Genomic DNA, 27,212 nt, shown 5'->3' with positions numbered 1-27,212 from the left:
TATTGAATCTATTTGAAAAAGGTGGACGGACGGACAGACTAATCTTTATCCTTTAGGAACAAAAAATGTTGTATATGACTTTCCATAATGTTTTAATGTATTAATTACTTTTTGAGTTGTTTGAGGTTCATTGGGAAATAAGCTACTTGTTTCTAATAAAATCTTTACTTATTGTTCTTGGTTATTAATGCAAATTAAAATCCCACAAGGTTCAGCAAAGTTAAATAACTGCAATCCTTCTTTTGTACAGCAGTTCAAGTCACCACTCCTTAAACATCATGCAATCAATCCACTAATCATCAAGAATTGAATTGATTCACTAACTATGAAATGTATATTACACTTCATAGAAAATCAATCATAACAAATTGACTTGGAAATCTGTATGCAAAATGCTAAAATAAGTGGCACCTTTTTGTCACACTATTTTGGTAGCACCTTTCGGGCAAATCAGTTTTACATATTTCTTTTAGCGGGAGGAATTCTCCTTCAAAATTATTTCAAATGACCTAGTTAACATTAACATATGTGAGGGTACATTTAAATGTTTCTGTCAGTGTTCCAATTTGGCCTTGTGTGACTACTCATATCGTGCAGCTTTCTTAAACTGGGTTTCTGAGAAGATTTTAGGTTGTGTTGAAGAACCGCAAGTGCAGCCTGCCTCATTCGACCACTTTTTAATGGTTATTGAATTGGTGTTTTTCACATAGCATATTCACAAAGAAAAATGCCACAGTTTTGCATTTATACTTTTAATTTAAAAAAACATTAAAATACATGTTTACTTAATGAAATCTGCCTGCTAAAACAGTATCTCATTCACAGTAACTGTATTCTGTTCAGAGATACATGGATTAAAACATGTTATTCTATGACCCGACAGACGTTACAATACTTCCTGAAAGTTTTGCTGAAAAATATTGATGTTTGGCCAAATTACAAGACATTGTTTAACCTGAGTGATTGCAGTGACATAATACATGTTTATTCTCAGGGTCTTTATAAGCAATAATGGACACTACTCTTGATTATTTTCTCAAAATAAATATTTATAAATAAAATAATAGTTATTCATTCCATTATTATCAGCAGTGAGAAACATTTACCTGATAACGTTGGGTTATTATCATAACCCTGGTTCCCTGAAATAGGAATAGTAACCTTTACAAAATGGGTGTTCCCTTTTAAGACATGAGAACCTGAAAACGTATATCAAAGACACTTGTCAGAGGAGTGACGCAGTGCTGCTCCACCCCCGCGAGTATAAAACCACTACTCACCCTGACTGTATCGTCATTATCAATATACCATTATAGCTGAAAATAACAACATTAGTATGGACTCACGGCTAATGTTCTGTGAGTATACCCAACTGTCGCAAGGACATGGTATACAACACTGAGCTACAAAGCTAACCAAAAACCGCTTTGTGTTACAAACAGTATTCCAGTAAACTGAAAAACATTAGAATGGACTCACCTCTAATGTTCTGTCGTGGACTGGGAAGCTAACCTCAGTACTCTAGTGCCAAATCCAGGATTCTGTGGGTCCATGGCATTCAGTCGATAGAACCTGGCAAACGTCCATCCCAAACTGCTGCACTACATATGTCCTGGATCAATGCACCTTGAAACAAAGCCCACGAAGTCGCCTGACCCCTGGTAGAATGGCCTGTGAGCTCGGGCGGGGGCAGACTGGCCAGTTCATACACAGTCTGTATTGCGCCTGTTATCCATTTGGATAGACGCTGTTTAGACAGAGCCTCCTCCTGTGACTTAGCTCCATAACAGACAAAAAATTGTTCTGACTGCCTCCAGCTTTTAGTTCTGTCCACGTAATATGCACTGGGCAAAGCGCTTGGAGTTGGCGCTCTGTCAGATTGGAAAGGAGGGGGATGGAAAGCATCCAATTCCACCGACTGGGTAATGTGGAAAGCCGAGATTGTTTTCGGCAGAAAAGCCGGGTAAGTACAAAGTGTAAAAATTAGACAGGCTTTCGATACAGAGAATGCCTGTATTTCAGTCACTCGCTGAAAGACAAAAAATTCAGCCCAGCTGAATGCATGGGCTCAAACTGAGGTTTTGTCAGTACATTAAGTACTACATTTAACCTCCAACGAGGAACTAAGTCCTTCACCGGTGGTCAAAGCCGCCAGGTACCTTTCAGAAATTTACCTCCAGGCCCAGCTGAAGTAGATGGTTGGTGACGAGCTGTGTGTTCGTGCACCCTTGCTGGAGACTCATGAGCCAGTCGTCCAGATTGTTGAGGACTCTGACACGTGGGGCTAGAGAGAGACCGAACAGTAGAATACAGAACTGGTATACTGTTCCCTGAAAGTCGAACCTCAGGTACTTCCTGTGCGCTGGTTTTACTGGGATGTGGAAATAGGCGCCCTTCAGGTCCAGTGTGGTGAACCAGTCGCCTAGCCTAGGTCAGAGAGGGACCTAATAAGTTGTGCCTGGTAAGCGGAAGTTGTTTAGAAGTTGTGAGGCATGCATAAGCAAGCACAGTGCGCCGCGTACCACTTTTTATTCGCATATCTGAAAATACTTTTATTCTGAAAGTCTTGCAGCAAGCTGATATCAAGATGTATATTTGTCCTTTTGAACACATTCTTGGAACCAACTGTTTCTTTTTAAAATGTTTTTTTTGTTGCCTTATGAATAGGGTTAAGAGATTTTATTACATCTCTCAAGCCTGGTGCTGAGGTCGGTAGCCTGTCTTGAACTGCACAACAACATAGCGCATTGATGGGTGGCAATATGACACACAGTTGTAACTGTATTGTCAATTGTCCTTTAACAGCAAAATATATTTTATTCTGAGCACCTTTTGTCACATGTGCTATAATATAATTAGTATGATTAAGGTATTACAATTAACTTAATACTATTCTTGGGACCTAAGTTAATAATGTAACTAAGTAGTTACATTATTATTGATTATGGAACTTACAATTAAACATCTCTAAAGTTCAGGATCTAAACAACATGTGTCTCGTTTATAAGTCAGACCAAGTTTCTATTTGCTAAAGCTATAATCATTGCCATAGAACAAGCAAATACAAATAAAATACTAGAACAGAGTTACTTCCTGAATTGTACACGTTTAAATCAACTAACATACACACCAGACAGCAGGCTCACATGTATGCAATCACATGTATTTGTATGAACACATGTATGTAGGCAGCAGTGTGGAGTAGTGGTTAGGGCTCTGGACTCTTGACTGGAGGTTCGTGGGTTCAATCCCCAGTGGGGGACACTGCTGCTGTACCCTTGAGCAAGGTACTTTACCTAGATTGCTCCAGTAAAAACCCAACTGTATAAATGGGTAATTGTATGTAAACATAATGTGTAAAAAATAATGTAATTGTATGTAAAAATAATGTGATATCTTGTAACAATTGAAAGTTGCCCTGGATAAGCTGTCCTCAGAAGCATGTGCCATCAGCTGACTGCTTTTTTTCACACTGTGGACTCGGAGGACAACGCAGCTCTCGGGCAGCTTACAGGCAAGCCCACAGGCGCCCAGCCAGACTACAGGGGTCGCTGGTGCGCGGTGAGCCGAGGACCCCCTGGCTGACCTAACCCTCCCTCCCCCCGGGCGATGCTTGGCCAATTGTGCGCCGCACCTTGGGAGCTCCCGTCCATGGTCGGCTGTGGAATAGCCTAGACTCGAACCGGCGACGTCCAGGCTATAGAGCGCGTCCTCCACTCCACACGGAGCGCCTTTACCGGATGCGCCACTCGGAAGCCCCCCCCATTGTACCTTTTTCACATACCAGTACACATACATTATCATTTTCTTTTACATTGAAAAGACTTCCAGAGATGAAACATGGATTGCATTTGTGTGTCCTGGAAGATGCATTTATCATCGTTTCTGAAGCTTCAGCTTTCTTATTGGTTTGTGCTGTACCTCTTTTCGCCAGTGTGATCAACTCAAAGCTAACAGTGCTGCCATGGTATATATTAAAACAATGAAAAAAAAATATGTTTGGCAACAAAAAAAACAGGTCATATAAGTATATATTATAGCTTAATATAATTAGAAAATAACACATAGGGTTTTAAATCAAATTAATAAGATATCAGATTAATTGTGTCTTTCACCTCTGATGATTACTATCTGGTTGTTCTGTTTCATCAGGCAGATTCTAAATTGACTGAATGTACCTTTGAGAATCATTGCATTGGTAAGAGTAAGAACGTCAGGTTAATTTAAGCACTTGGGATTCACAACATATTATATAAAATGCAAGGAATTTTATCATTGTAGTAAATGTTCTGAAAAGAAAGACCATTTAGAAATGCTCTTCTTGGCAGTAGTATTAACTGCTCTTTTAACAAGGGCAGATGAGCCTGTTTGCAGTTTGCGAGGCAGACCAGAATCGCCTCAGTTTTCAAAGGATGGAGACATTACAATTGGAGGAATCTTTTCATTACACGACAACCTTGTAGAAGCCAAACCTGCCTTTAAAGGAGAGCCTGAACCACTAAAATGCAAAGGGTAAGTACAAACCGGGACTAACTTTTAAACAGATTTAAAATTGTTGCCACCTTTAAATAATGAAAACAACAGAAACAGACTATAATTAAATAATTATTTGTATGAATATTACCAGTATTTATTTATTTTGAAATGCTTGCTCAGGTAATTAATAACTATTAATAATAAAATACCACCTGTTTTCTTATTCTGGAAAATGTATGTGTACATTTTCTATACAGCTTAAACATGGAAGAATATCAATCAGCTGTAACAATGATCTTTGCCATAGAAGAAATAAATAACAGTACAAATATTCTTCCTGGTGTTTCGCTGGGCTATAAGATCTATGATGCTTGTGGTTCTATAACTCTGGCTATAAGAGCGGCAATGGCTTTAATGAATGGAGAGGAAGAAGGAACACTCTCTGACAAGTCTTGCACCAAATCATCAACTGCTCTTGCTATTGTAGGACAGTCTGGTTCATCACCAACCATTGGGATTGCTACAAGTGTTGGTCCTTTTAAAATACCTGTGGTGAGAAATACTTCACATATATATTTTTTAAAATATATAAATTTTTTAAAAGATATAAAGATGTTTATTTTCCGTTTAATTGCGGTTACATAACGTTTCTGTTATCATAGTTTTTGTTAGTCCGTATAAAGATAGTAGTGTCATAAAATGTAATCTTAGGTTAGGTCTATTCCTTATTACACGGATAATAGCTGCCTACTCATTTACAGTAGGTGTGAGTTCAGTACAAAATAATCTTAAAACATCTACTGTAATAAACAGCTAAACTAATGCACTGAATCGGCTTGACCCCCTCTCACAGATCAATCACCTGATATTACCTTCTAAACAAGAAAAAATATATTGTGTGAAACTACAAGAAATATCAATATGTAATGTTATCTTGAAAAATACAGTACAAATACTGACCAATTTTAGATTAAATGGTTTTTAATAAACATACTATGTTATAAAAATGCTTCTATGTAGATGGTATTTTACATAAAATGTTGTCGTTTACTGTGCTTCTTTGTTTGCAGCAGCACTTCATACAACTAATAACATAAATGTAGGAGGAGGGTTTAGATGCATATGATTTATATCTTTAAATGTTCTTATTATTTTCTGTTATTTGTCTTTGATACAGATAAGTCATTTTGCTACTTGTGCATGTCTCAGCAACAGAAAGGAGTTTCCTACGTTTTTTAGAACCATACCAAGTGATTATTATCAAAGCAGAGCCCTGGCACAGCTTGTGAAGCATTTTGGATGGACTTGGATTGGCGCAATTAGAAGTGACAATGATTATGGCAACTCAGGAATGGCTACTTTTGTGAAAGCAGCCAGACAGGAGGGAGTTTGCATTGAATATTCTGAGGCCATTTACAGAACATATGCAAGAGAAACATTTCTTAAAACCATAGACATTATAAAAAAATCCTCCTCAAAGGTTATCGTGGCTTTCACGTCGCCAATAGATCTGGAATTCCTGATAAAAGAAATGTTGTTTCAGAATGTTACTGGTTTTCAGTGGCTAGGCAGTGAATCTTGGATTACTGACAAAGCCCTTGCAGAAGGTGAAAGTTATAAAGTCCTGGGAGGGGCAGTTGGATTTTCAATTAGTAAAACTGCAATTACAGGTTTGAAAGATTTTTTACTGAAAGTCCGTCCATCTGATTCCCTAGGAAATTCGGGCTTCAATGAGTTTTGGGAAACTGTTTTCAGTTGTAGCCTGACTTCTCAAGACATGATGGTACCTATCAATCCATGTACTGGGTCTGAGAATTTAGGCAGAGTAAATAACCCCTACACTGATGTATCTGAGCTGAGAATTGCCCATAATGTATATAAAGCAGTGTATGCTGTAGCATATTCACTACATAATCTGTTTACATGTAAAAATGGCCAAGGACCTTTTGATGAGAACACATGTGCAAACGTGATGAAGACTGAACCATGGCAGGTAAGGTTCTATGTTTTATAGTACTGTTCTATTCGCGTAAGTGAGTATTTTAAACAAAGTATGCTTTTTATGAATGATTATACTAACATCTTTTATAGGTACTGTATTATCTGAAAAAAGTCAGTTTCACCACCAAGAATGGAGAGAATGTCTACTTTGATGACAATGGGGATCCAGCAGCAAGATATGACTTGGTAAACTGGCAGCTCAATCAAGAGGGCATCACAAGATTTGTAAAAACTGGACTATATGATGCATCTTTATTAGGAGGACATCAGTTTATAATGAATAATGTCAGCATTGTTTGGAAAGGTGATCAGGATAAGGTGAGATAGTAAAATTAATTAATTAAAAAAATAAAAAAAAATTATAAAAAAGTACCATTAACAAGAATGAGCAGTACTATATTATCATTGTTTCCAAGGTGCCTAAATCAGTGTGCAGTGAGAGCTGTCCTCCAGGCACTCGGAAGGCTGTTCAGAAAGGAAAGCCTGTTTGTTGCTTTGACTGCATAACATGTGCTGAAGGAGAAATCAGCAATCAGACAGGTAATTTAAAAAGAAACAAAGAACACATAAAACAATGTTCTAAACTTCCAGTGTTACCACATTTGTTTTACAGCAAGAAAAATAAAATTAGATTGTTTTTTGTTTGCCCATTGAAAATAATGCTGTTACTTTTTTCAAATGCATATTCTGCTGCTGTTCTGACTGTGTACTAGTTGTAGGTGAAAGTTATTGCTATTTATATGAAGAAATACAAATATTTCAATTAAAGTGTAGAGTTGTGTTAATGAAAAAATCAAACACATTTAAGTGGTACTCGTGGAATAACTACATGTCTCATTTTTGTACAAAAAACAAAATGGCAATTTTTTAAAAACAAAACAAAAAAATGCTTCATACATAACTATTTTTGTTTGTGCAGATTCCATTGACTGTGTGAAGTGCCCTTTGGAATACAGGTCAAATGAGCAAAGAGATAGATGTATTTTAAAAGACACTGAATTCCTATCCTTTGGAGAAATCATGGGCATAGTTCTTGTAATATTCTCATTGGTTGGATCTTGTGTAACCATAACTATTGCTATTCTTTTCATTCATTTTAAAAGTACCCCCATTGTAAGAGCTAATAACTCTGAACTCAGTTTCCTTCTTCTGTTTTCATTAGCACTGTGTTTCCTTTGTGCACTTACTTTCATTGGCCAGCCCTCTGAGTGGTCCTGTATGTTGCGCCACACTGCCTTTGGGATCACATTTGTCCTGTGCATCTCTTGTGTTCTGGGGAAAACAATAGTTGTGTTAATGGCGTTTAGATCTACACTTCCTGGTAATAATATGATCAAATGGTTTGGGCCCGTCCAGCAGCGGTTAAGTGTTTTTGCACTCACATTCATTCAGGCTTTAATATGCACTCTTTGGCTAACATTATCCCCTCCTTTCCCAAACAAAAACATGAGATCCTACAAAGACAGAATCATTTTAGAGTGTGACCTGGGATCTGCTGCAGCATTTTATGCTGTTTTAGGGTATATTGGGTTTCTTGCTGCCATGTGCTTTGTGCTCGCTTTTCTGGCTCGTAACCTACCAGATAACTTTAATGAAGCTAAATACATTACATTTAGCATGCTCATATTCAGTGCTGTTTGGATCACCTTCATACCAGCTTATGTCAGCTCACCTGGGAAGTACACAGTTGCTGTAGAAATATTTGCAATTCTGGCTTCCAGTTTTGGTTTGCTTTTCTGTATTTTTGCTCCAAAATGTTACATTATATTACTGAAACCTGAAAGGAATACAAAAAAACATTTAATGGGTAAAATGTCCTCAAAGTCACTTTAAAAAAAATAAGCCAACAAGCAACATTAATTGAATTGCATTATATTATTTTGTTTCTGTTTTTAATAGAAGCCACATGAAAATTAATCTGCAATGAATATATGATACATGATATAAAAATGATTTCTTTTTTTGTTTTTGTAGTTCTAAATTTTGGAGAAAACAAATTATGAATATGTGTGGAGAAGAAAATGTTTGATTCAGTGCATTTCAACAAATGTCACAGCAGTGGACTTCATGTTTCCATATTTATTTCTACTACTGATTGCATACTCTTAATGTTCACTTCCCTGTTTTAAGGCGCTATTCAATGTGACTGAGACATTGGAAACCTCCAGATCATACAAATACATTAAGATATCTTTCAAAATTTTAAGTTAACATTCCAATAGACCTTCATTTAAAACCTACAGAGACCAGGCCTAGACATGGAAATAATGGAGATGCATTGTATTGAACATGTTATTGCAGTATTGAACATGTTAGCTCAAAAATATGTAGCTAGATGTAGCCCAAATTGATAGTTTTATTTCTCTTTTCTATAAATTCTGTGTACTGCAACCCTGTTGATATTAAGACGCCACTGAAATTTTTTGATTGATATTTAGCTAATATATATATATATATATATATATATATATATATATATATATATATATATATATATATATAACATGGTCTAATAAACAACATATGGTATATAGTTTGAATGCAGTGTGAATTTAGCTTTTATATCAACTATAAATACATTGTAATGTACTGGAACCTGTGTAATATTAGCCTATTAAAACCCACAGCTTTCAACTGATTTGCTTTTGTTTCAGTCATTCTCACACAGACAAGTGCAATTACAGAACAAATTTCTACAAATACTCTCTCTACACTAGCTAACTAATACATACACAACCAACCTGTGTTGAAAACATGATTGTAAATGAAGTGAACAACAAACATGTTTCATCTCTCATTATTTGGCTAGTGTGAATACAGATAGACCCAGACAGATTAGACCTGGACCCCAGCCTGTAAACTGCACTCAGCTAAGACTTTGTTTTTTGATGTTAACACCACTGGTTTTACATGCAATTGAACTCTTCCATACTGTTCTTCTAAGTTCAGCATCAGTGTAATTTAAGTTGTGATCTCCGATAAGAAGTACATTTCACTTTTAGGCTCACCTATATTGAATGCCACATTGTTTAGGTTACCTCTTCTTTGATTTTAGGAACAGAACTTCACAATAGCAATGTTTTCCTTTATGTTATTATAGCACCCAATTACAGTGGTTTGCTTTTCTGTATTTTTGTTCCCAAATGTTACATTATATTACTGAAACCTGAGAAGAATACAAAAAAACATTTAATGGGTAAAATGTCCTCAAAGTCACTTTGAAAATAATCAAACAAGCAACAAAAATGTCGAATCATATTCCTTTTGGTTTGGTTTTCAATAAAAGCCCACAGGAAAACAAATCTATAATTAATGTAAGATACATTGATTCAAAATTACATATATGAAGTTGTTTATTTTGGTACTTGTTAATATAAACTATTGACTAAATATATTTTGGATATGTGTGAAAAATTAAATATTTAATTCAAGTACATTTCAATAAATGTCACAAGTGTGTATCTCATATGTTTCCATATTATTGCTGATTGCATACTAGGAGATCTTCAGACATTGAAGGAACCCCCCCCTCCCCCCCCCCCAGAACACACTACTGCATTAGCAAATGTTTCAAAACCTTAAGTTAACATTGTAAAAGTCCCATCCTTTTTAACCCCCATACAGTAGAACAGGCCTTGAAGCATTTTGAACAGTAAAGAATGTTTATGCATTTTTTAAATTATTGTAAAAGTATGGAACATGTTGGCTTAAAAAATACAGATCTAGATGTAGCGATGTCAAGCAATTAAAGAAAATGAATCATGATTAATCTTAAGATTTAAAAAAATGAATCTCAGTTAATCTTGGTTTTAATCACATATTTAATTGATACAATTACTGCATCTGTCTCATTTAAATATGTTTTATTACTGATGCTATTATTATTATTATTATTATTATTATTATTATTATTATTATTATTATTATTATCTGAAAAACAACCCAGCATGAAAACCCTGTTTTCCTATTTATAGTTTTATATTTATTTACAATCCAGCATTTGTTGTTAAATTGTTTGAACCAACTGCTAAATCTCAATGGAGTCAGTTTATTATTCACCTTACTGCATTTCAAATGATCAGTTTCCTTTACTCATAAACCGACATTTTTCATTGCAATTTAAATAATAATAATAATAATAATAATAATAATAATAAGAAGAAGAAGAATAATAAGAATTTTAAATGATCTTTTATTAAGAACTTTAAATTGACTAAATAAAACAAAACATTCACTGAGTAACGATTGTATCCTCCATAATTGTAAATAATATTGTTTAAAATACATGTGGTTATTGAAAAACAAAGCTAAAATGTTAACGGGTCTGTAGTTGGTAGCTATCCACTTTGTAACAGCACTGGTTATAGTATCGTACTTAGCTTGATTCATGGGTTTGATGCGATCCTGAATTTCTAAACGAGTACTCTGTCGAAACGGACGGGTTTCATTTGTTGTTGTCTGTAGCAGAATAACTGTTATATAGTGTATTTTTAAAAGGGAAAGCATGCTTAACACACAGGTGATACTTCAGACTAGATGCCCTTCTGTGATACTGGAACTAACTTGGACAGTAGATACAAGTAACCCTCTTTCTATCCAATGAACTGTCAGAACGTTTTTAAAAAATAAACTTCCCATTCACAAGTACTTCAGTTTGAGTACTTTGCTACATAATGTGGTTCAGTGACTAATGTTATATGCAAATGATCACTACACTCATTCCTGGCATGCAGATTAAAATGTTGCTTATATATTGTAAAACATGTTTGCCTAATAAACTAAATATGGTATATGGTCTGAATGCAGCCTGTATTTATTTCCTTTTCTTTTGTTTTCAGTATAAATGCATGACAATGCTTCCAAACCTACTGTATGTACTATTACTAGCCAATTAAACCTTGTGTATTTAGCTGATAAAAGTTTTTTCTGTATCCACACTAATATAGACATGTACTTTCACACAGAACACCATTTTTTAATATTATTTATTATTATTATTTATTTCTTAGCAGACGCCCTTATCCAGGGCGACTTACAAATGTTACAAGATATCACATTATTTTGACATACAATTACCCATTTATACACTTGGGTTTTTACTGAAGCAATCTAGGTAAAGTACCTTGCTCAAGGGTACAACAGCAGTGTCCCCCCACCAGGGATTGAACCCATGACCCTCTGGTCAGGAGTCCAGAGCCCTAACCACTACTCCACACTGCTGCCCCAGATACCCAAATTCACAATAGCTAGGTAATGCAAAATAACATATGGCAAAAACATGATTGTGAAAAGATGTGTTGATTACTTAACATCCATTTAAAAGTGTAATCACATTGCAAGCCAGCTATTCTTAATGCCGCGCTCCAGATAAGGTTTTGGGCCTGGGAGTAACTTACCCTCTAATTTTAACACTGAGAGAATAAAATGCATTTTTAGGGTGTAAAATGCAACATTACCTTGAATAATTAAATACTGTACAATGGGGTAGGCATTAAAAAAGAGCCTTCCATTTTAACTGCAATGCTACTTTGAACTACTGTACAACCGTGTGTGTGTTGTACAAGGTTCTTTATCGGCTCAACACAATTTTTTTTTGAGGCATCACACTGACTCTGCAAATTAATTGGATTACATTATAAATAACATTACATTCTTTTTTTTTTTTTTTTTATAAATTTAGTCGTTGCCAATTATTTTTATTATTTTCTCCCAATTTGGAATGGCCAATTATTATTTTTTTTAAGCTCAGCTCACCGCTACCACCCCTGCGCTGACTCAGGAGGACGAAGACGAACACATGCTGTCCTCCTAAGCGTGTGCCGTCAGCCGACTGCTTTTTTACACACTGCAGACTCACCATGCAGCCACCCAAGAGCTACAGCTTCGGAGAACAACGCAGCTCTCGGGCAGCTCACAGGCAAGCCCGCAGGCGCCCGGCCAGACTACAGGGGTTGCTGGTGTGCGGTGAACCGAGGAACCTCCCTCCCCCCGGGCGATGCTTGGCCAATTGTGCGCTGCCTCCTGGGAGCTCCCGTCCACGGTCGGCTGTGGAATAGCCTGGACTCGAACTGGTGACGTCCAGGCTATAGAGCGCATCCTGCTCTCCACGCGGAGCGCCTTTACCGGATGCGCCACTCGGGAGCCCCCCTTAACATTACATTCTTAAACTCAGTGAACATGTTAAAACTTCAACATAAAGCCATGCAGATAAATACAACGAGGAAATGCATTAATAAGTTGTAAAACTGTATTTTAGCGGTTGCCTCTGATGATAGTTCCAGCTGGATTTGTAACTGGACAGGGGTGTTTACGCTTCAACCTGTGTAACTTCAAATTTTTCTTATTCTTACTGTGATTGGCTACAAAGACAACAGGGCTAGCCAGAGATTGGATAATGTTTGTTGGGTTGGTTTTTCTTGTGTACAGTTTCCTAATAACTGAAAACACTGTATTCTGGGAGATGTAGTTGTTAGTGGACGTTTTAGGGGAGGCAGACAAGTTGTGCAGAAAAAATTTCTATGCATATTTTTACACATTCAATTTCTGTGCATATTTCTGTGCATATTTCTGATTTTTTTAATACGTAAAAACAGTAGGTACGCAGCTTATCTGGACTGCTATCTTAAGGTATAGACTTCATTACCCTGACCAAAAACTCAAATACCACTATGACCTGCATTTTATTAGCCTCAAGAATACTACAGTAGAATACTAAGTTTCGTCACAATTAGATGCGGCTCTTAATATGACATACTCTGGTGTAACAAAAAAACAAAAATCCTGTGGTGGTTAAGTTAATGGGGTTTAGTGCATTTCTTGCCTGTTTTACTTTACTCTTACTAAATTTATTGGTAAACCCTGAACAGGTAATTGTCCACTTTTCAAATACATTCAGATTATGTTAATGAGCAAAACGATTTTAAGAACAGTGGTACAGTACCCACCACTTATACCGTATAGGGTTATTTCGGGCAGCCGTTTATATCAGACTGTAACAGGGGAGATCTGGACTGACTGTCTGGCACATTCTTATTACTGCAGGTAGAGGGCAGCAGTCTCGTGGGATCCGCCTGTCGGTCATGGCGATGACACGGAGAGGTGGGGAAGAGTGTGTATGTGCTTTTCCTCTCTCTGAGTGGCTGAGGGGCGGGCCTTGGGAGACTGCTCAGCCCATAAGAACTGGCTTGGTTGTGCACTCGGGCCGTGTTAGGGGAAATACAGTGTCGCTGGCAGAAGAGGCCAGCGTGAAACAAGGAGCAGGCAAGCCCGGCTGAGGGGGCAGTCTTTCATAAAATAAAACAAATTAATTTTCACAGAGCAATATAAATAAATACGTACCCGAGGGGACGTGTGTAGAGGTACGGGGAACCCTGGCCAACCCCAGTGTATAGCACAGCTGAGTGTAGGACGGAGACCCGTGCTGACCGGCTTAGCGGCAGTGGGGGCACTGCATAAGCAGCACTTTTGTTTGTAGTTTTATTACTGTGTTTTATTTTCCCTTTTTCTTTCGCCTTCTGTTTTCATTATTATTTTTGAGCACTTGAAGGTGCACGGATTGGGATACCTGTGTTGGTAACCCCGTGGTCCTGGTTTACTGTCGGCAGTATCCAGACCACGGACAACAGCGCCCTCTGCGGGCTAATCTAAATAAAAAAAAATAAAGAAGTAAAATAAATAAATCTGGGCACCTGTGTGGTGTTTACAAATAAAATCTTCTGTCTCCCGTGTCAGTGAATACCCCCACCCTTCCACACGGACAAATAGCATTTGCCATTCCCATTGATTTCAATAACAAAGGCATTGTTTATACCATGCAAATCATGCCATATATTTCGGGCAAACTCAGCTGTTTGGATCTCGTTACATGCCATTCGCATAGATTTAAATAACAAATGCACTGCTTTATACTGTAGTAATCTTTTACTAATCCACAAATCAGATGTTTTCACCTCGTTAACCTTGCCAGTCACATAGACTTCAATAAAAAGGCAACACTTTACTATAGTAAACAATCTTGACAGATCAATCAATCAGCTGTTTACACCTTGTTAATGAGCGATTAGCTTTGTACTGTACCTTGGCTATTTAATCCCTGTACGCAGTGTCAGGTTTATTTACAGTTTAAAAAAACAGCACTGACTGCAACAGCAAGCAAGCATGGCTGAAAAGAGAAAAGCGATGAGCATCAGCGCGAAAATTCAGTGTAAATAAAATGTCTCTGTTAGATGCTGTGCACTTGCTAAAGAATGCACGGAACTCTGTCAGTCAGCAAATGTTGCTTCAAAAAGCTGGGGACAATGTGGGAATGGACCTGATTATGGACTGGGGAAGGGGATGGGAGTACTCTGTAAATAATGTGTGTTTGTAAACTGTGTTATTCTTGTTCAGATCTGTTAGCATTCTCTGTGTGTGTTTTGGTGCTTGTGTGACTATAGCTGAAAGACTGCCTGTGTGTGAGTGCGTCACTGAGGGGGGTGGGAGTAGGTCTGACACGAGCAGTCAGAGATAGGGAGTGTTGGACCAATGAGTGAGGAAGGGGGAGGGACTTGGGTGTGTGTGTGGAGATGACAGTTTGAAAGAGAGAAGCGGGTCTGACGGCGGGAGAATTGAGTGAGTGAGAGTTAAGACAGGTTGAGTTTGTGAGTGAGAGGAGAGGAATGAGAGCCATTGTTTACTAACAGCTAAAAAGAATAATACAGCGGTTTCCTACTGCTTTGAACAGCAGCTGTTGTCTGTCTCATTATATCCTGGAAACCCTGCATCTCAGCGCTACAATATGTAAATAAATCATTGGTCGCCTGTGGGGCGTATCAACTACTACCTCAGTCTCGATCTCCTGCCTGTCAGCGAATGCACGCATCTACATGGCAGAGGACTACTCTGTCACAAGCATTAATACCTTGTATCTTTCTAAACAAGGGACTTAGGGGAGCTCCCTAATAAAAGCTGAATCTCAAAACAATAATAATGTAGTACAGTAATTGTTACAGCTGTGTATAATGGGATTTAAAACAGGATTCATTCCAGTGGTTAAAGAAAAGGGCTTGTAACCAGAAGGTCCCCGGTTCAAATCCCTCCTCATCCACGGACTCATTGTGTGACCCTCCTCACTTAACCTCCTTGTGCTCCATCTTTCGGGTGAGACGTAATTGTAAGTGACTCTGCAGCTGATGCATAGTTCACACACCCTAGTCTTTGTAAGTCGCCTTGGATAAAGGCGGCTGCTAAATAAACAAATAATAATAATAAATAATTTATCCGCCTTTTTTACCACATTTCCTGGTTTACCAACTGTCCATGCATAGGCTAATGTGACTAGACAAAAACAGAAACTAATAACATGCCAGTCAGTCAGCCAGGGCAACCTGCTAAGTGCTTAACTGTGAATAGTATAGGAGGTACTCCCTTGACACATTACACTGCCAACAAAATCCATGAAAAATGCAATCAAGTTTACTAACAAAGTTCATGTTGTTAACAACTGATGGCACTATGTCAGTAACAATTAACACTTGCTTTGTCCAGACTGCTTTCCGTCCACTGTTCACCTGTTCACACAAATGTAATCATAAACTGCACACAAGCTCATCAACTACTAAGTCATCAGATTCCCAGGGGCTGAGGCTCAGATGATTCACATTGGTGTGTTCTTTCTCCTGAGGCAGGCTTAACGTATTTACCTTTGAGAATTAATGCTTTAGTGAGACTAGGAACATTGTGTTAATTTAAGCAGGTGATTAAGCATTGTACTATATAAACTCAAGAAATGTTATTATTTTTACTCTGACAGAAAGACCGTTTTGAAATGCTAACCCTGCTAGTGGTATTAACGGCTCTATTAACAAGGGCGGAAGAGCCTGTTTGCAGGCTACAAGGAAGACCAGAACTGCCTCTGTTTTCAAAGGATGGAGACATAATAATTGGAGGAATCTTTTCTTTTCATGACAACTTTATAGATGACAAACCTGCATTTAAAGTCATACCTGAACCAATCAAATGCAAAGAGTAAGTTGTCTAAAATAACTAAATATAAATAAACAAACTGTTTTTGTTTTCCTTTGGAAATACTATTTAATAAATTGGTATTCTTTAACTTTCTGTTTTTCTTTACTATTATTACAATTACATTATGTTATAATAAAATAACACTGTTTTCTAAATATCTTTGTATTTATGAATAAATGATTGTCATCAAAATAAGTAATGCAATTTTAAAAAGCAAGATGCGCTACAAATGCATTGGATCTCCAAATGTTATTCATTTCAGAGGAATGAAAAATAATTACTGAATGGGACATCTTCAATGGTAACTGACAAAACAGGTATCATGTTAACTAGTGCTGTAGTTTTGTCAGAACAATGGTCTAATCCAGTCATTCTGCATTGCTAGTAAATGGGTAATATTTGTGGCTGCATTGCATTAGTGGGACGACTTGCTTATTAAAAACTGCCACCTATTTTTGAAGAGTGGACGAATATCTATTACGGATACTAATAATAAATGTCCCACTCCCAGAGGTCTGTAATTCCTAGAAAATGGAAATCATGTTGAAGTACAATTGCTTTGTGAGATCATGTGCTCATTAAAATCATTTGGACGATTATCACTTCAGGGATAGCAAGATACAATATCTTAGTAAGCAAGCTGTCTGAGTGGGGTAAACAGCAACAACTGCCCAACCCCATGTTGTTATTATGAGGAAAATGTTCCAGTGCTGATCCTTTTGTCTTTTCATATAATGTGAAAAATGTACATTTTCTTTACAGTTTAAATTTTGTTGAATATCAGTTTGCTGTAACAATGATCTTTGCCATAGAAGAAATTAATAACAGTACAGATATTCTTCCTGGTGTTTCCCTGGGCTATAAGATTTATGATGCTTGTGATTCCATACCTCTGGCTATAAGAGCGGCAATGGCTTTAATGAATGGGCAGGAAGAAGGAACACTCTCTGACAAGTCTTGCACCAAACCATCAACTGCTCTTGCTATTATTGCACAGTCTGGTTCATCACCAAGCATAGGAATTGCAACAACTGTCGGACCCTTTCACATACCAGTGGTGAGAAAACGCAATAAATAAAATGTCTTTAAAAGCAGCTCCTTCATTATAAACTGTGATTACAGAATATACAGTATGTTTATAAGCCTTTACTGTATGTGTGATATACAGTATTAGTGTACAATTGTTAGTGTAAATTACATATTTTAATGGATCTAAAGTGTTTATAGGAGCTAGGTTATCTTTTTAAAAACATATTGCAATTACTATATTTTTCTCCCCTATATATTTTTCAGTCTACATTCTAATTCCAATCCACCACTTAACTTGCTTGGTTAGTTCCTTATTAAAAGGCAGGCGGCTACAGTAAATCACTCACTACGTGAACAAATAATAGTGGCATGAAATTGTTGACATGGCTTGAAAAATTCCTTTCTGTTATCATTATTTGTTTATCATAGTACTTAAGAGACTTCTGACCCATGAAAATAAAACAGATACAATTTTTATTCTCATTAAAAATGGCTTTTTAATTCCTGTTGTTTACTTTACAGATAAGTCATTTTGCTACCTGTTCATGTCTGAGCAACAAGAATGAGTTCCCTTCGTTTTTCAGAACCATACCAAGTGATTATTATCAAAGCAGAGCCCTGGCACAGCTTATGAAGCATTTCGGATGGACTTGGATTGGGGCAATTAGAACTGATAATGATTATGGCAACTCAGGGATGGCTGACTTTCTGCAAGCTGCACAGGAAGAAGGTCTTTGTATTGAGTATTCAGAGGCCATTTACAGAACAAATCCAAGAGAAACATTTGTTAAACTTGTAAACATGATAAAAAAGTCCACTTCAAAAGTTATTGTGGCTTTTACTTCTTTCATAGATCTTGAATTTCTATTACAAGAACTGCTGCTTCAAAATGTAACTGGTTTGCAATGGATAGGCAGCGAATCATGGATAATTGACATGCAACTTGCATCAGAAAGAAATGATAAAGTCCTGAGAGGTGCAATGGGATTTTCAATCAGTATGGCAACAATACCAGGCTTAAAGGAGTTTCTACTGAACTTGCATCCTTCAGACATCCCAGGAAACACTGGCTTGAACGAGCTCTGGGAAACTGTTTTCAATTGCAGCCTGAACAAGAAAAACAATACTGCGCATATCAATCCATGCACAGGGTATGAACATTTAGAAGAAGTTAATAACCAGTACACTGATGTATCTGAGCTGAGAATTACCAATAATGTCTATAAAGCTGTGTATGCTGCAGCCTATTCATTGCACAGTTTGTTTACATGCAAGAGTGGTCAAGGACCATTTGCAAATAAGACCTGTGCAAACAGGATGAAGATTGAACCATGGCAGGTGAGGAGCTGTGATTTATAAAATTTGGAATTACTTTCATTTATGAATCATTGTGTTAATGTTCGGCCTTTTTTGTGTAGGTATTACATTATCTGAAAGCAGTCAATTTTACTACGAGGACTGGAGAAAAAGTCTATTTTGATGAAAACGGGGATCCATCAGCAAGATATGAATTAGTAAACTGGCAGGTGAATAAAGAAGGAAAAACGGAGTTTGTAAAAATTGGAATCTATGATGCATCATTACCGCATGGACAGCAGTTTATAATGAATAACGTCAGTATTGTTTGGGCAGGTGGTCAGTATAAGGTAAATATCTTTTTAACTAGCTAAATTCTGTCACTGATTGATTATAGCTAGCCTTTTAATTGTATTATAAATTTTATGAGGGTCAATAATTAACTAACAATATTTTCAGTACACTTAAGCCTTTTAACACCATGAACAGACTTCAAATTAATCTTTCAACATAATATGAGTATGTACTCAGCATTCTCAAAATTTGTTTTCAAGGTACCTAAATCAGTGTGCAGTGAGAGCTGTCCTCCAGGCACTCGGAAGGCTGTTCAGAAAGGAAAGCCTGTTTGTTGTTTTGACTGCATAGCATGTGCTGAAGGAGAAATCAGTAATACAACTGGTAAGTTAACAAAGAGCAAACAATACAGTACAACATGTCTCCAAATGTGTGTCAGTTTGCAGCAGTGTATTGTTTACCCCCAAGTTAATGTTATTTTTGCTAACTTCTTATTTTGCCCCTTGAAAATGTTGCTGTTACTGTTTCAAATGCGTCATTTTATGCAACTGCTCTGACTGACGCCTCTACACTGCACCCAGCTGGAATAGCTACAGATCTGTCTGATTGGTTTCCAATTGCACAAGAGCAAAGTCCCTTTAACTGTAAAGAAAATAAGCAAAACAGCTAATTAAAAATAATGATTTAATACCTACTGTAACTACTTTTTGTTTGCGCAGATTCCATTGATTGTTCGAAGTGCCCCTTGGAATACAGGTCAAATTATCAAAAAAATCGGTGCGTCTTAAAGGACACTGAATTCCTGTCATTTGGAGAAATCATGGGGATATTGCTGGTGATATTCTCATTGGTTGGTGTGTCTGTAACCATTGCTATAGCTGTTATTTTCTTTAGTTACAGGGATACCCCCATTGTTAAAGCTAATAACTCTGAACTCAGTTTCCTTCTTCTGTTTTCATTAGCACTGTGTTTCCTTTGTTCACTTACTTTCATTGGCCAGCCCTCTGAGTGGTCCTGTATGTTGCGCCACACTGCCTTTGGGATCACATTTGTCATGTGCATCTCTTGTGTTCTGGGGAAAACGATAGTCGTGTTAATGGCGTTTAGGTCTACACTTCCTGGTAATAATATGATGAAATGGTTTGGGCCAGCCCAGCAGCGGCTAACTCTTTTTGCATTCACATTCATTCAGGCCTTAATTTGCACTCTTTGGTTAATAATATCCCCTCCTTTTCCAAACAAAAACATGAACTCTTTCACAGACAGAATCATTTTAGAATGTGACCTGGGATCTGCTGCAGCATTTTATGCTGTGTTAGGGTATATTGGATTTCTTGCTGCCATGTGTTTTGTGCTCGCTTTTCTGGCAAGGAAGCTGCCAGATAACTTTAATGAAGCTAAATTTATTACATTTAGCATGCTCATATTCTTTGCAGTTTGGATCACATTTATCCCGGCTTACTTCAGTTCACCTGGGAAATATACTGTTGCTGTAGAAATATTTGCAATTCTGGCTTCCAGTTTTGGTTTGCTTTTCTGTATTTTTGCTCCCAAATGTTACATTATATTACTGAAACCTGAAAGGAATACAAAAAAACATTTGATGGGTAAAATTTGAAATAAATAAATAAATAAATAAATAAATAAATAAATAAATAAATAAAACAAACAAGTAAAATGCAAACTGTAGTGTGTATCATTATATAATAGGTAAATCAACATATTTATTTTGGTAAACTGGCAGGAACTAATTACTGCATATCTCCTTATAAGCAGCCATATTTTAAGAACTGTAGCTCCACACTTTTAAATATCCATCAAGCTTTGTCTGGTATCTCACACACTAATATAGCAATCATATAGCAGACATAGGCATTTCCAATACTAGATGGAGGGTTCAGTCTTTCAAAAAAAAAAAAAAAAAGCATCTTCATTTTCTAAATAATTTCTTTTTTTTAATAAAAAAATATATAATTGTACATATTTACTCTTGTCTCTGTTCTTTTGTAGCTTCTATCATAGGGATGTAAATCAATCTGGACCTATTCACAGTACTGAAATTACAAGAGAGTAATTAATTTGTACACATGAGGGATACAACCATTTTTCTTTACATAACACATTCAAATTAATCCCACTGTATATTTGGTTCAGTCAACTGTGCTATTATGTGCTACCATATTATTACAAGCATGTTTTAACAATTGCAATCCTATTGCGGAATCATTATTACACACTCACCTTAAAAAACAGTCTGTGATTACTGTATTTTTAATCCACTACTATACATGTATTTCAATGTAGTGCACTACATTATGTTTATACTACTTGGAACACTACTGATATCTTGTCATTTACGTGTGGTTATATTTCCCTATTATCTATTAATTTATTATTAACAATAATCACCTTTAATATATGGGTCATTGCATTACAAATAAACACTTATTTTAGCCATGAACAAAAGACTTCTCATTTGTTGACAGGGTTCATGGGAAGGTTAAAAAGCGTGGCAAATTGCCTTTTTTAATCATATTTAATTAAAAGTCTCTGGTATGAGATTTGCATACTTTAACTGAAACATAAATATGTACATGCAATGTGGAAAAAACTAGCCATGAAAATATGATAAATATGATGAATATATATTTATAGATTTACCATGAAGTTAAGTATATACAGTAGTTACTGTAGTTTTTCTCCCTTCTTCAAATATAAGCATATTTTAATGGGCAAGCACTATCACAAGAGCAGTGGTACCCCACAATCTTATAGGTGACAAATGATAAGGTGACATTTATTTCCCATTTACTCGCATTAGAGACCTGAATAGATATTCATGTCCTTCATAATTATGAATAAAACAACACCAGTGGTACATCAAATTCTATCTTTTATTACCAGTACAGAATAACTGGGTGGACTATTATAAAAATGTAAAAAGGCAGGCATCACATTGGAATAGTAAAATATTTACATAAACTGTAAAATGAGTAGAGATAATAAAAAAATAAAAATATAAAAAAAGAATATTGTGATAATCCCTGTGTAGAAACAGTGCTGCCAAATTGGTGAAATAACACCTTGGTTAGTCCATCAGGTAATGTTAGGTTATTATCATAACCCTGGTTTCCAGAAATAAAAATATAACAATTACCAACTGGGTATTAACCTCTTTAAGACCCAAAACCTGAATAAATATATCAAAGCTGCTTGCAGTGCCTCTGTGATGCAGTCATGCCCACAATCATGGATGTAGCGACCTTGAAGGTTAATGGTTACATTTCTATTTCAAGGAACCAGGGTTATGATAATAACCTAACGTTCCCTTTCAAGTACGAAATGTAACCATTACCGAATGGGTCAGTATACACAAGCCGTGGCAAGGGCAAGACTGCTGCATGACCGGAATGTTACAAGGCTAAGCCAAGGCTGCCTTGTGCATCACCATTCGGGACCCCAGTAAAAAGCAGCTAGGGCTAAAATATTGAGGGAGAACTCACTTCTATGCCTATGTTGTTAGGGTTGACTCGGAAGCCGCCCTTAACACCCTAGTTCCAAAGCCAGGGTTTCGAGGATCCACGACATTTGGTCTGTAGAACCTAGTAAAGGTATGGGGAGTGTCCTTGACAGATGCACCATGGAATAAAGCCCAGAAAATTGCCATGCCCCTGGTGGAATGGACAGTGAGCTTTTCTGGAGCGGGCAAGTTGACTCACTCATAGGCAGTCTTTACTGTATATGCTATCCATTTGGACAGCCTCTGCTTAGACAGAAAATTTCCTGTTTACCTACCTCCTCTGAGGCAGCGATGGAGAGCACGTCATCCTGCTGCCAATCTGCACTCACAGCCCCCTGGAACCCCAAAGGAATGTTCATGCAGCAACTCTGAGGGAAGCCTGTTTGTTAGTAAACTAACAGGCTTCATAATGGTGATGCGAAAGTTGTCACCAAACGGCATCAAGATGCTGTGAGAGGGATTCCCAAAGCAGGTTCTTGGTCCTGCGCAGCGCTGCTGAGCCTAGCAGCTGCTCTCACTACAAGTGTGCTTTATACACTTAACCCTTTGACTGCTGTAAAAACAGAATACAAGGAAGGCCTAAAGCAGTGGAATGTCAAGAGCAATGGACTCTTAATATTCCATTTCAGGTCGTTATAACAATCAGGTCCTAAATTAGTAATTGAAACTGCTGAATGGCAGGGGATTGGCAGACAGACTGACAGACAGCTGACCACCTCCATTATATCTTAATGCCAGGGGAAGTAAAACCAAATTTAAAAAAATAAAATAAGTTGTCAAAAAAATACTGTAATAGTATTGTCAACCTGTGATCATCAATCAGGCTTTCCTACACATTTGTATCGATCAATTATTTTGTTGACATGTTCACCTAATGAAACCTACTCACATTGAACGAAATACAGATCTTGAAAAGTATACCTCTCTCTGGGAGCCCCTTCTTCAAGAATACAAAATGTACATCCTCTGGATCTAAATTATGTCAGTATCCAAACCAGCTGAGTTGCATCCTCTGACCTTATACATTGCAATTCATTTATAAAATTAATCAAAGTTAAATAGGTATGTGTGGCAAAGCGCCCCGCCCCTGTGTGCATTTGTGTTATGTGTATGTATGTATGCGTGCGTATGTTAATGTTGGTGTATAGATTGGTACACGGGATATAAACGGGTCTGTGTTTCACGTGTGTTTAAAGTGTAGATTTGTATTTAGGCACGAGGAGAGCACAAATCACTTCACGTGCTGGTTAAATGTAATATGTGAGCACGGGGTTGCACAGAATTAATTCACGTGCTGGGATTCAAGTGAATAATTAATTAGTAATTGAATCCCAGCACAACAGTATATATAGATGCACATTTCCACTCAGTGAGGGTTGGGTGTTCGGAAGAGGAGAACGGGTGAGAGAGAGAGGAGAAACTAGAACGTAAAATCATTAAACGTAAAGATAAGTGTGTGTACTCACCGTGTTTGTTTGTCTCCGTGCACCGTTTGTTTAATGTTAGTCCGTTTTGTTTGTCTTTTTATTTTGGCGTGTAGTGCCGTGTCCTGTGTTTTGTATTCCATTGTTCAAACCTTTTATTTTCTGTCTGTTATTAAATGCTGAGCGCAATCACGCGCTCAGCTTTACCAAAACCCCATCTCTCTGTTTATTTACTTCCTGCTTCTGGTCTGACGCCACCCACTCTGGCCGTCTTTGTGACACGTGGTGTCATCGTGGGATAGCCGCGCCTCCAAGCGTCAGACCAGGAGGGGTCTGGAAAAAAAAAAAAAAAAAAAAAAAAAAAAAGGTCAATGGCAGAAGACGCCATCAAACTGCGGGGCTGGTTCCTGGAGAATGCTGGGCTGGAGGCCCAGTCTCTACCCATAGTCGTCCGGGCCCTGTGGATGATGGACAGTGAGAGATGGGAGGCCTATCAAGAGGAACACACCCCAAACACCTTGGAGGAAGGTGTGGAGTTTGTCCTCAGCTACCTGGAGGCAACCATAAATGGAACAGCAGCCCAGGTAGCAGGACCACCAGCAGAGGAGTACCTGCTGTCCCCATCTCCACCAGCAGAGGGTGAGTACCTGCTGTCCCCATCTCCACCAGCAGAGGGTGAGTACCTGCTGTCCCCATCTCCACCAGCAGAGGGTGAATGCCTGCTGGTTTTGCCTTCACAGCCCAAGCGGGAGGCAGAGACGGATAAAGAGGTGAAGGACAGGGAGGAGGAGTGCCGCCTAAGGGCCAGGCATCCACGGCGATGTAACAAGCCATCGCCGGGGTGCCTCCTCTGCGACCAGGATCACCTGTTCGCCCACTGTCCCTTCCGCAGCTATGGGGAGGAGCCTGAGCGTCCACAGCCCAAGCGGGAGGAGCCTGAGCGTCCACAGCCCAAATGGGAGGAGCCTGAACGTCTAACGCCTGAGTGGAAGGAGCCCGAACATCCTACGCCTGAGTGGGAGGAGCCCGAACGTCCTACGCCTGAGTGGGAGGAGCCCGAACGTCCTACGCCTGAGTGGGAGGAGCCCGAACATCCTACGCCTGAGTGGGGGGAGCCCGAACGTCCACAACCCAAGAGGGGGGAGTCGGTGCGTCCACAGCCCAAAAGGGAGGAGTCGGTGCGTCCACAGCCCAAAAGGGAGGAGTCGGAGCGTCCACAGCCCAAAAGGGAGGAGTCGGTGCGTCCACAGCCCAAAGGGAGGCAAGTCGGGGCTTCCACAGCCCTGGGACCCAAGCCACCAGCAGAGGGAAAATGCCTGCTGGTTCAGCCCCAAGAGCCGGAAGGGGAGGGGTTACAGGCTCAACCCCCTGAAAATTTTTGGGGGGGAGAAGGGCAGGATGCTGGTGTCCCCCAGCAGCCTCTCGCTATGCTGCTGAAGGCAGCACGGCGCGCACATGCCCAGCCGCCACAGCAGAGGGAGCCAGCACCGCCAGGAGCAGAGGAGCTGGAGCTGCCTCTGCCTCCACCACCTCCAGGAGCAGAGGAGCAGGAGCTGCCTCTGCCTCCACCACCTCCAGGAGCAGAGGAGCAGGAGCTGCCTCTGCCTCCGCCACCACCACCGCAAGGAGCAGAGGAGCAGGAGCTGCCTCTGCCTCCACCACCGCCAGGAGCAGAGGAGCTGGAGCTGCCTCTGCCTCCACCACCGCCAGGAGCAGAGGAGCTGGAGCTGCCTCTGCCTCCGCCCGGAGCAGAGGAGCAGGAGCTGCCTCTGCTGCCCGTACCTCCGCAGGGAGTACGGTGGTCGGAGCCCCAGAAAGGGGAGCTGCCGGCCACGAAGAAGGGGGAGGAGGTCTGGAGACCACTTTCCCCAGCAGCAGTTTCGCTGCAGGAGTTCTTGTGGCCGGAGCCCCACAGGAGGGAGCTGCCGGCTATGAAGAAGGGGGAGGTCGGGGGACCACCTGCCCCCGCAGCTTTTTCGCTGCAGGACGGGACCAGCATGCTGTCAGCCGTGCCACTACCGGCAGGGGTGCTGACAGCATGGCCAGCCATGGGCCCACTGAAGCCTCCCTTCCCAGCCCGAGACTTTGTCCTGGACTGCTGGATTTTTAAGGGGGGAGGTGGCCGTTGAGGCCATGTGTGCTGCGCACAAGGGGGGGTATATGTGGCAAAGCGCCCCGCCCCTGTGTGCATTTGTGTTATGTGTATGTATGTATGCGTGCGTATGTTAATGTTGGTGTATAGATTGGTACACGGGATATAAACGGGTCTGTGTTTCACGTGTGTTTAAAGTGTAGATTTGTATTTAGGCACGAGGAGAGCACAAATCACTTCACGTGCTGGTTAAATGTAATATGTGAGCACGGGGTTGCACAGAATTAATTCACGTGCTGGGATTCAAGTGAATAATTAATTAGTAATTGAATCCCAGCACAACAGTATATATAGATGCACATTTTCACTCAGTGAGGGTTGGGTGTTCGGAAGAGGAGAACGGGTGAGAGAGAGAGGAGAAACTAGAACGTAAAATCATTAAACGTAAAGATAAGTGTGTGTACTCACCGTGTTTGTTTGTCTCCGTGCACCGTTTGTTTAATGTTAGTCCGTTTTGTTTGTCTTTTTATTTTGGCGTGTAGTGCCGTGTCCTGTGTTTTGTATTCCATTGTTCAAACCTTTTATTTTCTGTCTGTTATTAAATGCTGAGCGCAATCACGCGCTCAGCTTTACCAAAACCCCATCTCTCTGTTTATTTACTTCCTGCTTCTGGTCTGACGCCACCCACTCTGGCCGTCTTTGTGACAGTATGCTACAATAGCACTTTACGTAATTACACCTGTTTCATATTTTTCCATTACAGGGATGGAAATAAGACTCCCATTGCATAGCAGTTGAGCCATTTTTGGTTTTACTATGTTTAAAAAGAGTAAGTAAGAGTATGACCCCTCCCATGTATATGATGTGTATGACCCCCCCGCGATGAGTGTCCCGCTGAACAGTTTCCAAATGTTGGCAAGTATGCAATCACATATTAAAACCTGGAATGGATGAAACTCCTTGCATTCATCTTAAATGGTATTTATTTCCATAGTGCATGTCCATAAAACTCCTGCTATTTGACTTAAATATACAGGTAGTCACATTTTTTACACAACTGAAATGTCCTAGGCCT

The 27,212-nt window shown here is 39.0% G+C and overlaps 2 protein-coding genes and 1 long non-coding RNA gene across 3 annotated transcripts; 2 read left to right on the top strand and 1 right to left on the bottom strand.

The window, feature by feature from the left end:
• Window positions 1-4,312: 4,312 nt before the first annotated feature.
• On the top strand, window positions 4,313-8,310 carry LOC131697978 (extracellular calcium-sensing receptor-like). Its single transcript, XM_058990318.1, has 6 exons — window positions 4,313-4,512; window positions 4,734-5,028; window positions 5,654-6,469; window positions 6,568-6,795; window positions 6,894-7,017; window positions 7,397-8,310. The coding sequence occupies exons 1-6, from the start codon at window positions 4,313-4,315 to the stop codon at window positions 8,308-8,310; spliced, it is 2,577 nt and encodes an 858-aa protein (XP_058846301.1).
• On the bottom strand, window positions 7,728-21,155 carry LOC131697981 (uncharacterized). Its single transcript, XR_009307595.1, has 4 exons — window positions 21,090-21,155; window positions 20,564-20,678; window positions 20,089-20,173; window positions 7,728-7,749 (listed from the first exon to the last, which is right to left on the bottom strand). It is a non-coding gene; the product is annotated as an uncharacterized LOC131697981 (long non-coding RNA).
• Window positions 16,283-20,731, top strand: LOC117423677 (extracellular calcium-sensing receptor-like). The gene is made up of 6 exons (XM_034928606.2): window positions 16,283-16,482; window positions 17,245-17,539; window positions 18,034-18,849; window positions 18,930-19,157; window positions 19,362-19,485; window positions 19,821-20,731. The coding sequence occupies exons 1-6, from the start codon at window positions 16,283-16,285 to the stop codon at window positions 20,717-20,719; spliced, it is 2,562 nt and encodes an 853-aa protein (XP_034784497.2). The 3' UTR covers window positions 20,720-20,731.
• Window positions 21,156-27,212: the final 6,057 nt, after the last annotated feature.

The sequence above is a fragment of the Acipenser ruthenus genome, chromosome 17 (assembly GCF_902713425.1).
Source record: "Acipenser ruthenus chromosome 17, fAciRut3.2 maternal haplotype, whole genome shotgun sequence".
Classification (NCBI taxonomy): Eukaryota; Metazoa; Chordata; class Actinopteri; order Acipenseriformes; family Acipenseridae; genus Acipenser; species Acipenser ruthenus.
Note: the sequence above shows the minus strand (reverse complement) of the source record. Positions and strands in the feature narration are given on the sequence as shown.